The sequence below is a fragment of the Homalodisca vitripennis genome, chromosome 2 (assembly GCF_021130785.1).
Source record: "Homalodisca vitripennis isolate AUS2020 chromosome 2, UT_GWSS_2.1, whole genome shotgun sequence".
NCBI lineage: Eukaryota > Metazoa > Arthropoda > Insecta > Hemiptera > Cicadellidae > Homalodisca > Homalodisca vitripennis.
Genome location: NC_060208.1, coordinates 101,544,668 through 101,560,907, shown reverse-complemented (window position 1 = coordinate 101,560,907; position 16,240 = coordinate 101,544,668). Strand labels below are relative to the sequence as shown.

Below are 16,240 nucleotides of genomic sequence, written 5' to 3'. Positions count from 1 at the left end.
TGTTATTCTATAATTTATTTTACACTTGTTTCTTTTATAATATATTATTTTTTATTTTACTTTTTTGGACTTGGTTGGTCATATACTGCCATCATTTCAAATTTTTAAATATCTGTTATTATGATTAGTGACTTTAAATATTATATTGTTAGAGTAAGTTGAAATTTGTTGAAAATTATAGTGATGTTATTATCATGTTGTAAATTGTTTGTAAAAGGGTTTTCCATCAAGTAAATAAAGCTTAGCACTAAGAACTAATTTTATTGTTATTTATTAAATAAAAGGCACTTATTTCTTTGTAACAAAAGATTTATAATTTCAAGCATTTTTTGCCTATTAATAAGTACTGTGATGGTAATATAAATGAAATTTTAATTTTCAGTCATTTTGAAACCACCTCATTTTGAAAATGTCTGCTCAAACGATATTGTGTACCTAGCATGAGTATCAGAATTGGCAGCACAAATAGAATAAATGTAATATGCACATAATTTTGCAACAAATTGTGTGTGTTTTACTATACACTTATAAAATTTTGAATATTTTTGGTTTAGCATGGGATTTTGTATTGTAAAAATATTCTAAAATACCAATTTTAGTGTTTTTATAAAGATTTATAATTTATGCGTACTATATTTTTTACAAAATCACAAATTACCTTCTCTAGCTATTATTGTTGGATAAAGTGTTGTTTATTCCACGATATTTACAATAAACAGGATGGTATTTTAAGTTTTAGCCTGAAATTTTAATTGCTTTCGAAGAAGCCTTTTTTTGTTTTTGAAAGTCTTAAACAAATTATAATTTCTTCATAAAATATGTTTTTGTTTAAAATGCTGTTTTTTAAGTAATGTAGTGGTTTCACTTAAATTGTTGTAATTTGAAATCTATTAAATAGTTGCTTTATGAACGAATGTGAATATATCCTTAAAAATTCTCTTTTAAAAAGAAGTACTTGTGAATTTCTATAAAAATGTGCTAATCTATAGTAATAAATAATGTCCTAACTGAAACGCTCTAGAACTTGAAATACAATATCTAGTGTATGACGGGTGGTAGGTTGTGTAATATTCTGGCACTTCTACTAAAATTATTTTAACGAATTGACAGATAGAATGTGCAGACTAAAGAACATGGGATGAAGCCGGGGACTGGGTTACATTGACTGTGCTAGGACTAAATTTGGACAGTCCGGGACCAAAAATAGCTGCTTTCTGCTCCCCCCTCCCCGGCATTGTCTCACATTCGAATTCTGCAGCTGGTGATCTGTGCACCGACCGTTTGCTTGATTCATTACGTCTCCCGTGGTTTCCGGTATTTTGTGTTCAGGTGCGTCTCCTGTTGTGTTTGTGTTGCGATTGTGTTCCATTCTTTGGGATCTCTGTCGACCTTTGTTGTCCTTTGGGTATTTCCAGTGGTTTTATTTATAGGCCTCCACACCTCCATCTGTGATCAGCAATTTTAAACCGGTCCAGGCTACAACATTTTACTCTTCCTAGTTGTTTAATTTATTTGAAAGTCTATATTGGTAATAGTTTATTACAGAGTAATACATATAATCTTTTAACATATGTGTACTTGTTAAGTGTGTTTGTTCATTGTAATTGTATTTTCTTTGTTTGGATATTGGTTGGACTTTCAACTGTAATTTTAAGTTAAGTAAATATTTGTAATTAATAACTTCAAATACAATCTTTTGCTTAATATAGTTTGGATGATATAAAGATGAAAATATGCATGATAGTCATTCAGTGATAAAGATTAGGAATAATATGTTCTTTGAGGCTTTACAGATAAAATATATTAAACTGTTTAGTTCATTAAAATTCATTTCAAATTTAGTTCAAACCTTGACACATTTATAACTTTTGATATTCATGTGAATCTTTTGAGAAAAAAGGATAACGATTATTTCTGTGGTGGATTGGATGAACTTGCTTTCTTATAGCGTGAAAAATAAGCAAAAGACTCCATAACCTTTACAAGACAACTTGATAGGTTTCAAGGTTTTAATATGTAAGAGGAAAACATACATAGCACACATGCTGCCATACTTAGCACACATGCTATAAGTTTTTTCTCACTTTAGATATCTTGAATGTAATATGCAAGTTTTAAACATATTACAAAAATATCTGCTAAGGACAGTTTTTCTTTTTTCAAATTTTTATAAAAATATTAGTTTCAGTGTGATTTGATAACAATTTGAATAATGGTATAACATGTCAATTAAATTAATATAATTAATTTTTCCTTTCATGTTCCCAGGTAAAAACATTAATGTAATATAGTAAAACTTGTGTTCATAAATATCATAAGTTCATGAGATTCTGACATCCAGTGAGAGTAGTAATGTTTTTTATCATTTTATACAAATATACAACATGTCTGTGTGAAATCTTACAAGATATTCAATATAAATCTAATCAGCTATTAAACAAACAATTAGCTTAACAGTATGTTAAAATTATGTGGTATTTTATAGTTGAGCTAAAAATTTAAATTAAGGTAATAAAAAAACAGAACATATTCTTATTATGAAGAAAAATGGAGAAGTTTCAGCCTGGAATATATATAAATATAAATCCTTCAATTCTATAAAAATGATTACATCTAACTATACATTCAATATTTCTTTTCATAACCTTCTCATAATATTTGATAGAGAATTCATTATTGTAATTGTAAAGTTTAATTGTTATAATCATTTGATGCCAGAAGTTTACTCAGTCTATTGTTTCCAATTGATGCATTTATTACCTTCTCATCTGTTATTGTAACTATAGTTTACAATTAAATTTTAGAATTTTTGTATTCTTACATGTTCCTGCTACATTTTACTATAAATATATATTTATAATTTAATATGATTGAAAATAAGAAAGATTTGTAATGTTATAGATATTAAGATATAGATACAACTCTGAAAGCTTTTTCTATTTTAATGTATCATAAAATCTACTATTATTGCCATAAGTATTAATAATGTATAAAAATATTTTTAGCAAACATATTATTGTTGTATTGGGAGTTTCTTTCTCAAAGCTTACTGATAATAATACAAGGGCGGTTTTATAAGTCAGTGACTTTTTGAATAAAACTATTTTTTTTTTCAAATAAACATTTCTTTTTTTAATATAACTTTCTTTTAGTTCAATACATTTAGTCCAGCTTTATTCTTTTCTTTACTCCAAATAATAGGTTTTTTTCAAGACTCTCAAAATAGGCGTTTGTTCTAATAATGACTTCTTCAATCAACCCAAATCTCCTACCGCCCAACCATTTCTTTTTAGGTTTGGAAACAGGAAATAGTCGCAGGGGGCTGGATCTGGAGAATAATCTGGATGGTGTAGTAGTTTGTAGCCCAATTCATGGAGTTTTACCATTGTGACTAGACAAGTATGCATACGTGCATTGTCTTGATGGAACAGAACTGTCTTCTTCGCTAAATGCGGCCGTTTTTTATAATATTCACCGGTGATCATTTCACCCTGCTCAAGGTAATCAATGTGAATGACACCCCGTGCAACCCAAAAAACTGTGGCCATGACCTTGTTGGCTAACAGACTCACCTTGGCCTTCTTTGGTCCACGTTTATACCGAGCAACCCACTGTTTCGATGTTTCCTTGGTCCCTGGCGTGTTGTGATGGATCCATGTTTCGTCCATACTCACAAAATGGCACCAAAACTCTTCCGGATTATTGCTGAACATCGTTAAGCACTCTTTTGAATTAGTCACAAGTTGCTCTTAAGGTCAATTGTGAGCAATTGCAACAACCAACTTGCAGAGAGTTTTTTCATATCCAAATATTCATGTAAAATGTGATGTACCCGTTCAGTTAGATATATTATACAGCATGAGCCAACTCATACACAATTATTCTCTCATCGTCCAATATCATTTTACAGATTTTATCAATCTTTTAAAGTTACTGCGCAAGAAATTCAAAAAGTCACTGATTTACCAAACTGCCCTCATAATAATGATAAAATAACCATTTGTATTAATATATTACTAATTAAGTTCTAAAATCAATATTTTACATACAATTTTTGAATTTACAGAGGTGTCAACAATTTCATATTTATTCATGATTTAAAATTAATAATAATACTGTGTGTGTATAATATTTGTTGTTATCAAAATTATTTTAAAGTTTTTTTAATTTGACTGTTTATTGAATCACTCAAATAGTTAATGATAAGAATGTCAACTGATAACTTTGGTCTGGAAAGGTTGGTTCTGCTGCTAAACCAATTTTTTGGTATTTTTAATGCTATTGGGATTGGGAAGATGAAAGTTAAAAATATTGTATAGTTTATAATTCAAATATAGCAGTTTTGTCTCCTAAGGGAGACAAAAAGCTACTTTTCAATAGAGTGTACACTATTTTCATTTTAAAATCCATGAGGTTTGAAATTCTTCTAGCTTCAATATAATTGCAGTCACTGTAGGAGTTGCTGATTGATTGATCAAGGAAGTTTTGTGTAACCGAGTACTTTGAATTTAGGATCAGAGCACACCACCCAAATATCTGTATGTCCTGCAGGGGGTGTTCCAGTCAAAGACAGTGTTGGGAGAGCCCCAGAAGAAGCTCACCCTCGGCCACACCCAGGTGCCGCAGAGTGTCTTCCAGGACTACATCCGGGGTCTGGGCACTAGCACTTTCAGGTGACTTTTCTAAACACATTACACTAGATCTTACCCACTATTTTAAATTTTGAAGTTAAAAACTACATTGAAGAGAAACTTGAATGCACAAGTTTAGTTTTAGCCCATGTCCTCAGTGTCAAGGTGTTGCACAAACTTTCACCTTTTACAAACTAAACATTGAACCTCACTATTTCCATGCTGTTAGTCATTGAAAGTTAGGTAGAGCTATCATTTAGAAGCCCATGTTTACGCTCTTGGAAAACCCAGAATTTAATTTGATTATAATAGATATAATATTAATGCAGATAAGACTGGAGACAATAGAAATGGGCTATAAAATTTAGAAATTTAATTAAAGTCATTAATAATATTTTTACTTTTAATTAAAAAATCAAAACTGATACTTTTTAGAGAAAACAAAATTAAATGTTCTTATTTTAATCAATCATTAGAAGCTTTAACACTTTGGCACATTAAATAAGTTTTTATAAACTAAATAGTGCAAACTAAAAAAAATAAAAAACAATTCCTTATATGACTTGTATGATAAAAGACATTGATCTATATACATGATCCAATTAATATCTTAATGGAGAGGGAAGGCCAATTCAATTGATAAGCATACATTTTTCTTCACAAAACATTTAAATACAGACTTTAATTTTTTTTTTTTCATTTGAAAAACGGTTCTAAATCATGTATTCTTTAAAAGTTGAATAACTAGATGTAATTGTTCAGGGAATTATGAATTCAGTAACAATTATTATCCCTTTAGTTGTTTTCTGCACATTTTATGGAAGGTCAAAACAGAAATTAAAAATCAGTTATGATTTTGTTACAGAGGAAGTGAATACCATCTCCTAAAACACAATTGCAACTCCTTCAGTAACGAGGTCAGCAATTTTCTTGTTGGAGTCGGCATCCCATCTGACATACTCCAGCTTCCTGAAATCATACAAACCACGTGAGTTACAAGGTTTTTTTATTAAATATAAATACATTCAAAAATTATGTAACAAAATTAACACTAATTATTTATAAAGAAATAAAATAAAAAATATTAAGTATAAATAGAGGTACAGATAGAGGTAGATAGTCTATTTTTTAAATTGTTCATTTAGAGATGTTTTTATTTTTCAAGACAACTATCGAATTCAGAACTATTTTACATACAATGATTATTGTTACATGCTACAAACAAATTCCGAGTTATTTACTTAACCCATTGCGGATCACTGACGAGCTGGGCTCGTTACGCGGCGGCCGGGCCTAACGATAACGAGCTCAGGTTGCAAAAGCGGTCTGCTTTTAAATTTCCCTCCAAATAGTTCTTTTAATGTCTGATAGATCGGGCAATCGTCTTCACTTGTCTACTAAGAGTGTTTAACAACGGTCTACGTTTAGAGTTTTCAAAAGTTTTATAAATATCCTACAGATCGCAGTTGTATGTCGAAGTTGAAAAATCATTCATATGAGTTTACTCTCTGCTTTTTAGCGCTTCTGATTGGGTGTTTTCCTAAGTTGTTATTATAATACTTTTGAGGTTAGTGACACAACTAAACGACACAGACGTACATATTGGCGGGTTTAGTCTAGACAATGGCGCGGATGTTGTAATCGCTTCGCCCGAGCCGCTTTATTTAGACTATGATTCAGACATCATCCCTGCCACCCCGGAACCTTGCTCGCGTGTTATCGTTCCTACATCACAGATACCCCAGCAGGTCATTGTACCATCTGAATGAATACCTTCACAGCTGAATATTCTAGTATACGATAGCGAGCGATACTGTTGCACACCATTGCTGTTCGTGCGGCCGCTGACCGTAAATTAATTCGTGCCCGCGCGCCAAAACAATACGATCCGTAATGGGTTAAACTGCTCTCTGCTGAATTCAGACAATACAGTAGCTTAAAAAGTTGTAAATTAAATTATACCCTTCCAAATCCAACATTAGAAATCTATAGTTTATAAAACTGTCTTAGGATATTACACAGAGTGTATTAAAAACTTGAGATTTGAATTATAAAATGTTAAAGATGTAAAGCTAGAATACTTTGATCATCAATGACTATCATACTTATTTATAAGAAAATACTAGTGACGAGAAACCTAGAACAAAGAGTGGGACTAGAGCTATATTCTCAAATAAAAAACAATCTACTATTTATTTTATGCCAGAAGCTTATATATTTTTTTGGTAGCTGCTATTAGAATCCCTTACAAAAAATATTAAATATAAAGTAAAAAATATATAATTCTTACAGTAATCATTGCAGTAACAAGCTTGAATGCATGTGTAATGTAAGCACAATAAATCATATATGTATTACTATTACCATGTTGACTGTAACAGCCTTAGATCATTTTGTACAGAACTGCAGTGAAGGTGTTAGCATTGGTGAAGAAAAGGATAAAGTAAATGATCTAATTCCAATAACAGTTGCGCACATGTATGAGTATTAGATAAAAATAAAATACTTTTAAAATATACTATGATGTATTTTTACTATAATTTTTACCCCATAAAAAACATTCTGACCTAAAATTAGAACTCAAAACATATACATATCTATTATATTTGTATAAACGGCAATAGTTTGATTTAATTTCAATAATCATTGAAATACTTGCTCCGCCAGGACTCGAACCCAGATCTCTCACTTGCTGGGTGAGTGTGCTACCACTACACTACAGAGATCTTATCTTTTACAAATAAATTATTTTGTATTTGACCGTTTTTGTCACATATGTGTTTAAATATAATCAAACTAACATTATAATAAGAAAACCAAATAGCTGTCAAAATACTTTTTCATTCATCAAATAATTATTTTAATTATATATTGTTCCTCAGTAATTAAACCAAGTTATCGGTACCGCTTTACCGTTTGTGATCATGACCACAGTTCACCATTTCAAAAGAACTCAAATGAAGAAAAAAACAAGAAAGAACATTGTTGATTAGAGTAAAATACTATACCACACTTAGCAGCTGAAAACTTTTTTCAGTATTTCACTGTGTAATAATAATCATAGGATGAATCTGCCATTTTCTACCTATTGAAGTTCATAACCAAAGCCGAAATAAATTTATATTGTTGTATTGTGTATGTTTTGTTTCAATAATGTTTGTCCAGGCCTGTATCTTTGCACTGGGAAAAGCTGCTTTCATATAATAATGAAACTAAATTTTGTTTATTTTTTATTGTAATGTGGAGTTTGAAACACGTAACACTTTTCTGTGATCACATCACCCCCAATCACATGCCTATCAAAATAAGAAAGATATAAAAGAAAACAAATGGAACAAATGGGTATTTTAACGTTATTATAACAGTTGTATATCTGGATCTGTTTTCTGGTTCAGTTAAAACATGTGTTCCTGTGTGGAATTCATGATTTTAAATCTTTTCAGACCTATTGGAGCGACTATAGCAAGTTTTCTCGAACACCTGACAGAGGGTATTACAAATTTCCGGAGGAATCGACAAGAATCGCCAGAGTTTGAGCAACTGAACTCTGCCATAGAGGAAGCCAGGTCAGGAACTTGTAGAGTTTATTTTGTTAATTTAGGAGGATTTTACATAAGTACATTTACAGTAACTGTCTCTAACTTTTATTCTTGGTATTTTCTACATAGAAACCATTGAGGTAAAATATTTAAAATAGGTAATAATAATTTGATCTAACAAAATTGAAAAGTGGTGTTTATTTAAAAATATTTAAACAGCATAAATGTTGACCTAAGAGTACATTAGATTTAGGGAATGCTGGCCAATTTTAGTAATGTGAGGTTAAAACCCATTACTGAGAAAGTATATTAATAAATAATAATAAAGTGTTTACATGGCTGGAATTGCATTAAGATTCTTGAGTAAATGTTGTAAGAGAAAGGTTTGAAGAATCAGGTTTTTATCTTATACAAATTAATCTTAACTTAATTACAATAATTTAACATTTTCCACTTTAACTATAAAACAACTTTACTGTCAGTACAAAACAAGTTTACCAGCTTGTGACCTTACAGTTATTTTTACTTTTACGTTGCTTGATCTAAAAAAAAACCAATAACTGTAAATATTTTTATACTTCTTTATTTGAAAGCTTCAATATTGTAAAAAAGCTGAAGTAATACAACAGGTACATTCTAGATGTAAATAATGTTACTAACATCCCTATTGACACACAGAGGAGCAAACCATAGTCACTTACAGCCATAATACAGTTAGTTACTTAGAAAGTTATCTACATCCTCAAACATAAACTGTATTTTTAGCCACAACAGTTTAAAACATGATTTACACTCTGTTGATTTTATAAATACTTCAAGTATGATGCAGCTTATACTCATATAATTAAAAACATTAAAAACTATAGTACAAAAACATTTTTTTAAACAATCTAATGTAAAATACTTATATATAATCTAAAAATTTCTTTATACTTATCTGTTTTAAACTAAACAATGAAGGACTGTAAAACTGTCACTAAAATGACCAAATTATGAAAATTAACACGGCCGTGCCCATGCAGACGTAACTCACTTGCTCTCGAGGAACGGCGAAACGTATTGAACGAGAAGTTAGCTCGGCGCGAGCGTAAGAAGAATAAGAAGAAGCGACGTGAGAGCAAACACCGGATATCAGCTGACGAACTAACACCAGATAGTGGAAGCAGGCAAGCAACAGCGTGTTGTGTTTATTTCACACACTCATATTGGCTGTTTGTGAAAGTGCAAAAACAATAGCTGAATAGAGAGAGACTAACTGTTCCATACAGCTTGCACTGTGTGACTTTTACGTGCTAATATAACATAACACCTTTATTTGGAATACTGTGAAGTTGGATTTGATTAATTAATTATTGTATACTTTATAATATGTTAAACATATATTAACAATATGTGTTTTGTGGTTTTTCTTTGGCAATTAATACAACTTTTGGTGAATAAATTATTTATTTCAATACTGAAATATATTAGTTATATTATTGAAATTAATGCAGTGGTGTTTATTTTCAACTTTGAAATAAAACTTTTGACTTTATGCGTTGTTGGGACATTGAAGATTTAATAATTACTTACAAGTAATTATTAATTTCACAAGTAATAATTACATTATAAGATAATAATTACTTACGCACTAACATTATCGTCAATAATGCCACAAAGTGGTGAACATTTCTGTCTCATATTTGTGTATTTGTAACGTCAATGATGGTGCCAGTCCCACTTTTATAATGCCAATGGCATTTCCGAACCTTGTTTTCTAGTCCTAATGAATTTGTTTTTTGAGAAACTTGAAATGAATCATGCATTTGTTTCAATTTTATATAAGTACATTCCTTTCTTTAAGCTGTAGTAGAATGGACATTTAAAAATAAATATTAAAATAACAGCCAAATATATTTTGAAAAACAGAAGGTAGAATCTGTGATTGGTTCCAAGGTAGTCTCCTCTTCATGTAATCGTTCCATTATGAGTACTTCATTTATTACAGAATCATCAACAATACTGTAAGCAAATATTTTCAGTTGCAAATAATTGGACAAAAAATGCTTTAAATGTTTTCTAACATGTATTTTTCCTAATTATGACTTTAGTTGGATTTTAGAAGACAAAATGTTATTTTACAATGTGATTTTATATATATAAGGAGAGAATCATAACAATATCTTTTTTAATATATTGAAATTTGTTGTATGTAAATAAAAAATTTCATTACTTGTGATTTTCAACATTTTTTATGTTTGTTTGGAATAAATTGCCTTTTACTAATATGTTTTGTAGCTCTTTTCCTCATGTTAATTATTGAGTGTGTTTGATGAATTTGTTATTGTTTTGAGTTCTTCTTTTTGTTTGGTATTCATTTGCAAAATAAAAATCAATAGTGTTAAATGTGACCTTAGTAAACTCACCAGTGTGATCTGCAAAAGGTATGTGTTTGTAATTTTAGAGTCCTAAAGTTTTGTATGAATATTGAACCACAAAAATTCTGCTCTTAGCTATGTTTGTAGACTATTGTAATACATTTTTAATGTTAAACTCCACCCTTTCACCAAAAAGTAACATTTACTTTTTCTAGAAAAGTCCATCACTTCCAAGAATTTTACGTAAAGTGTTATTATTGAATTCAGAAAACCTAAGAATATTTATACCGATACACCTTAAAACTATTTCCAGTCCTAGAACAGCCGCACCAAAATAGGCTGATGGCTGTTGCTTGTTTTAATTGCCCCTCTACACCATGTGCCCAACACTGATACTAGTTTTACATGTACGAAATATTATTGATCTGTATCAACATCAGGGAACAGCTGATGGTCAGTGGTAACATGGCAACACCGCTTCAACGTCATTGGAGTGTTTTGGTGCCAACTGCTCTAGTAAAACATCACTTGAGTCCTTTCTGTGCGAATCACGTTGTCTGTTTCCAAGATTAGAATTAAATGAAAATATAGAATTTGAGTTAACATAAGTACATTTGACACTGAAAAATAAGTACATAATAAGCTGATAGGGAATAATTAACTTTTACTCTATACCAAAATGTGTTACCTGTTTTATTTGTGCGTACAGCTTTGTCTATATTTCCTTCTTTATTTTCCCCTATACCATCAGATAAATGCAACTACTCATTTCCCCTCTAGTCCTCTTTGCTGCTCTTTTTATTATTCTATCTAATTCCACCAAAAATATTTTTGTACTATAAGAAAATATTGAAATGGCTAAATAATGTCATATAACACATGTAGTTGTTTTTATCTTGTAAAATAACAAAATACACCTTTTAATAAAATATTTTGAACCGTACCAATGTTACTTATTGCACGTTACAGTAGGTATTTTGTGGGACCTTCTCTCAGATTTCCAATGAATTGTGCCAACACTGTTATGAGCAATAAAAATGTTATTTTGACTTAAGAGTATTTATCTTTCTGTAAAAAGCACTGTGAAGGAAACTTGTATAAAACATTTTAACTCTGGTGTCTATGCACAGTGAGGGTAGTTCCCCCGGCAGACAAAGGCGACGTGTGAGGATGGCCGATTCAGTGGAAGTGATCTCTGGCAATGGAGATGACCGAGGAGGTGGAGGTAAGCTGCCTTCGGAAGTGGCTGAGGAATTTGAACAAGAAGAGAAGCGTGAGAGAGAGGAGAAGAAGAAACAGAGGGATCCTCCTGTTGTCTTCAAGAATGCTGTTGATGTGAGTTTGCATATATTTTGTGATAGTTTTTGTGAATTAGAAATGTAAGAGTAGTAGTAGTAAATTCCATCTCAAAGTAGTTAATCAAACGACAAGTTGTTTTTAAACACGGAAACAAAAAGATTGGCATTTTTTAATTTACAAGATGTATCTGACTCCATGTGTTGAACTTCTAAAATGTACTCAAGAGGTCAAAAACAACCTTTTTGTTCACATTCTACTATAAAAATTTACCTTTTTACCGTCAGTATCTTCTCAACTTATAAAATAGTATAGTAACAACATTAATATTCTATTACCTAATTAAATTTAAAATTCCAATATATCTCAGTAGTAACTAAATCACCACAACAGCACTGCACCAAGGAAAAGTTGTGATTATAGGTTACAATTTTTTTGGAATGAGAAAACTTGGCACCTATGTTATCTAAGTTTCTTCATGTTCAATTGATAGCCTTTGCTAACTGATTTTGGGACTTCAGAACATGTTACATCTTCAATGCTTGTACTTGCACGCTTAAAGTAGTTTTATCAGTGTTAGATAGGTTTACATGAAGGGCATTAACAATCAGTGTAGGTGTAGTTTTTAAGAAGTATTAAAGATGGCTCTTAGAATAATAAGTGGATTATCCAAGTTAGACTCATGTAGAACAACTTTTCAACAATTTAATATTATGACTCTTGCCTGTATCTGTATTAACTGTAACTTGAACTGTGTTAAAGCAAATATTGGCAATTTTAATGATGCCAATTCAATTCATGCCCACAATACTAGACAAAAATAAACTCTTGTAAAAAATCAGTATCAACAAGTTTTACTGTACAATAAACTGCCAATATATTAGAACTACGTGGCTTAAAAATAAAGCATTTTATGCTAATGAAAAGTATATAAACTATGATATGTTGGATTTGACAACTTAATATTGTTTGTTACTTCGTGACGATGCCTATTGTAACTTGTTTACTTAATAGAAAATAAAGGTTTTGATTATTATTTACTCAATGAATTGCTTTGTATAAACAATGAATGGTTGTTGCAGGTACAGGAGGAGTTTGATGCTCTGGTCGGACTGATTGATGGAAAGATGACACCTGAAGAGATGACGTCGTTGGAGGAGTTACACCAATATATGTTGGAAGATGAAGGATCGTGGGCGTTAGGTGATGGTTTCCTTAATTTTATCGGTATGTCACATAATATTTCTTTAATGGTTCAAAGGTTTTCCTTAATGTTATAGTTATGGCAATAAATTGTCTTTTAAGTTATTTGAGAATTTCTTGGTTTCATAAGTGTATTGTTACAAATATTATAATGAATGATAATCTCCCCATAGTTATTAAGGTGTCATTTTTATGTTGTAGTAGTATTTAAAAAATTTTGAATTTCTTTTATAAGTAATTTAATTTAATTGTGTTTCTTATTAGTAGACAATTGATGTGATTTTATATTTTCTTTATTCCAAATGTGTTGCAGTATCTTCTTGAATCTCAAATGTAGATTGTCTCAGTTAGTATTTGTAATATATCTTTTGATCAACCAGTCAGTTGGAAATTCCTATAGATTTAAATTCAGTACTAAACTAAAGTTTAGCTGCATTTATTTTAAACAAATTAAATTTTTTTCACTTGTATATGTTTAGTTTTAACACTTTGGCTCCCAAGCGGCACAATAGTGTTAGGTTAAGCAGCAGTGTCAAGAGTTTGTAGACTCTGGAAGCAGTTGTTACTGTAACTAGGACCAGTAAGTGTAAATGCACCTCATTTATCTGTCTTGGAGGAAAGAAGACTCGAACTTACAAATCCACAAATGTTGGTTTTTATGACCCATTGTGACTGTGTGTAGGTCGCCTACTAAACGACAAGTCATTGTCTGAGGAGGCAAGTGTAAGGACACTCAACGTCCTGGCTTGTGCAGCTCTCAAGGATGATGTTATCCTGCTTCTACACCAAGACAGGAGAGAACACATCCTTATGAACTATGCATTTGACTTCGACCGGCTTCCCCTACTACAGCAAAAGGCACTGGCACTATTTGTAAGTTTTATGGATTTTATGACTGAGTGCTTATCGACCAATAATAATAATTCCAATATGTATTATAAAATATATGGAATTTGTAATAAAGCACAAAATGAAAAAGCAATATCTAAATTAATTTAATTCAACTGAATCTACAAAAACTAGAATACAACCAGAACCAAATTCTAGAATAGTATAACCAAAAAAGTTCTCTTCAAAAATATACATTTTTTTAAACTCTCCTGAACCTTTTATTGAGCTTACACATAGAACAACTCATGCCATGAGTGCACTAAGGACTAACAGGAAAAATGTCCCTGATTGATTGAAAACCTTTTGAATTAACAGGTCTAGTAACAACCCCCTCCCCCCCAGAATTGTATTACTAAAACCCTTGGTCAAGTAATACAATTATTTGCTTGAAATGGAAAGACAGAAAAGATATGTCAATGCTTTCGACTTGTCATGAAAGGACAGATTTTAAAGAAGTAATTTTACAAAATGGACAACACAGAGAAACTCAACAAATAGTACATTGAAACCCAATGTTTTTATAATACAATAATTTAATGTAGGGTACAAACAGGATCAAAACTCATCCTTTCCTGTAATGTGGTGCTATGTCAAGAGGTATACAAAATCTTGATTAACACAAGAAATAGTTAATATGAGCAAAGAAAATAGAGATTATTTCTTGCTCTGGAAACAAAATCCAAATGATTCAAGATGCCATTGTCAAGCAAACTATTGGAAAATTGTGTGTATCTTTTAAAGAAAATTATTTTTTTCCCCATAAGAAGAGCTACTCCTTTAATGATGTGTGTTATATGTTACAAATCATACTGTTAACAAATAATACCTAAAAAATCAAATACTCTAAACCAAAAAGTAATTTCTAGAGTTGGTTTTTTTTTTATTATACAACTCAATAGCTAAAAAACTTGTTTTAGCTTAAATTTCACAATTTACTATAGTCTCTTCATTCACTTTGGTAAAGAAACCTAAACCTACAAATGCAACTAACACAGTTAAGAGATGTGTTTACTTTTAAATACACTTATAATTAAAGAATGGTGGGATTACTCTGTTTATTTGTCAACACTTAGATAGATGCTGCAGCCAACAGTAACACAAAGAAAGTAATAACAAAACCACACTGTAACAGAGGAGATGCTAGAACCGTCACTTATCGGTTTCTTACACATTTATTTAGGATGGGGTCCAGTGGGTTACAAGCAATGAACAATTAAATTCACTAATTCAACCGGTTTTGTCTTCAGATGTGCAATCTGTTCGAGAACCTGAGTAGTAGTGAGTGGATGCTGTACATCTCAGAGTGGCAGTATTGCAACCAATCCATCAGTAACATCCGTGTGACTACCAAGGTTGCAGTGAACAGTCTACTCGCTGACGATCCCGAGTTGAGAGATAGAGGGTCAGCCATTGTTCACAATCTCGCCTGCAAGGAGGTAAAAACTGTGGTCTGTATCAACCCTCGTGTACACACCTTCCCCCAAGCTTACCTGTATGTCGTGTCAATACTAACAGGTTTTTTGGCTTGGTAACCGGTCGTCTCACCTGCTAACGTGTTTTCTCTGCTCTGCGGTTTTTATTGCACACTATATTTTTTACGTTTGCTGTGGTCTAAAAATAAAAAAACCTGGAGATGAATAGATAAAAAAGCTCAAGCTGTTCCAGGAAAAGAAGAGAAAAGTGAAAATAAATGGAGGAAGAGAATTGTGAGACCAATAAAATAAAATGTAGAAAATGTTGCAAAACAGACTCATAAATGTTTGAAACTGTTTAATGACTGTTAAAAATATATGTTACAATGAATTGTGATATTTACTTATTTTGTGAGCTGTGCAAAATTGTATCATTTTTTTCTGTATTCAGTTTTGATATTATAAATTATTGAATTTTGTTACATGTCTTAAAACAAATTTTTATATGCATAGAACTTAAAAATAGAAATCAAATTAGTCCTACCTAAAGATTCTTACCACTTTTGATGACACAAGATGTCCTCTCTCCAACATAGTTAAACATAGAATGGATTCATAGTCAAACAAATAGTAGTTAAGTGATTGATCTGTTTTATAAAGAAATGGATTAAAGTATTTATTATTGTTATTGGTTATAAAAAAGTATTTAACTTGTCAGCAGCATAACTGTGTAGAACTGGTTGTTATCTAGTGTAGATAAATAAATATAAAGCTGATCCCTTTCACTTCTAAACTTTGTAGAAACAAACCAGATTGAAAGGGTGTTTATTTGATGACATGTAACAAAAACACAGTTTGTAGAAAGATACTTATTATCTTGAAAATCCTACTTCTAAGTTTCCCCAATGTTT

General features: G+C 31.0%; 1 protein-coding gene across 8 annotated transcripts in view; it reads left to right on the top strand.

Moving 5' to 3' along the window:
* Window positions 1-16,240, top strand: part of LOC124354464 — a 79,336-nt gene that overhangs the window by 52,997 nt on the left and 10,099 nt on the right. For 5 of the 8 annotated variants that reach the window (XM_046804928.1, XM_046804929.1, XM_046804930.1 and 2 more), the window contains exons 4-11: window positions 4,513-4,673; window positions 5,497-5,619; window positions 8,075-8,197; window positions 9,193-9,336; window positions 11,658-11,862; window positions 12,906-13,050; window positions 13,709-13,899; window positions 15,165-15,353. In XM_046804928.1, coding sequence (XP_046660884.1) covers window positions 4,513-4,673; window positions 5,497-5,619; window positions 8,075-8,197; window positions 9,193-9,336; window positions 11,658-11,862; window positions 12,906-13,050; window positions 13,709-13,899; window positions 15,165-15,353 — 1,281 coding nt within the window. Of the gene's footprint in view, window positions 1-4,512; window positions 4,674-5,496; window positions 5,620-8,074; window positions 8,198-9,192; window positions 9,337-11,657; window positions 11,863-12,905; window positions 13,051-13,708; window positions 13,900-15,164; window positions 15,366-16,240 lie in introns of all 8 variants that reach the window. The other 3 variants (XM_046804931.1, XM_046804932.1, XM_046804934.1) reach the window with 3 other exon arrangements.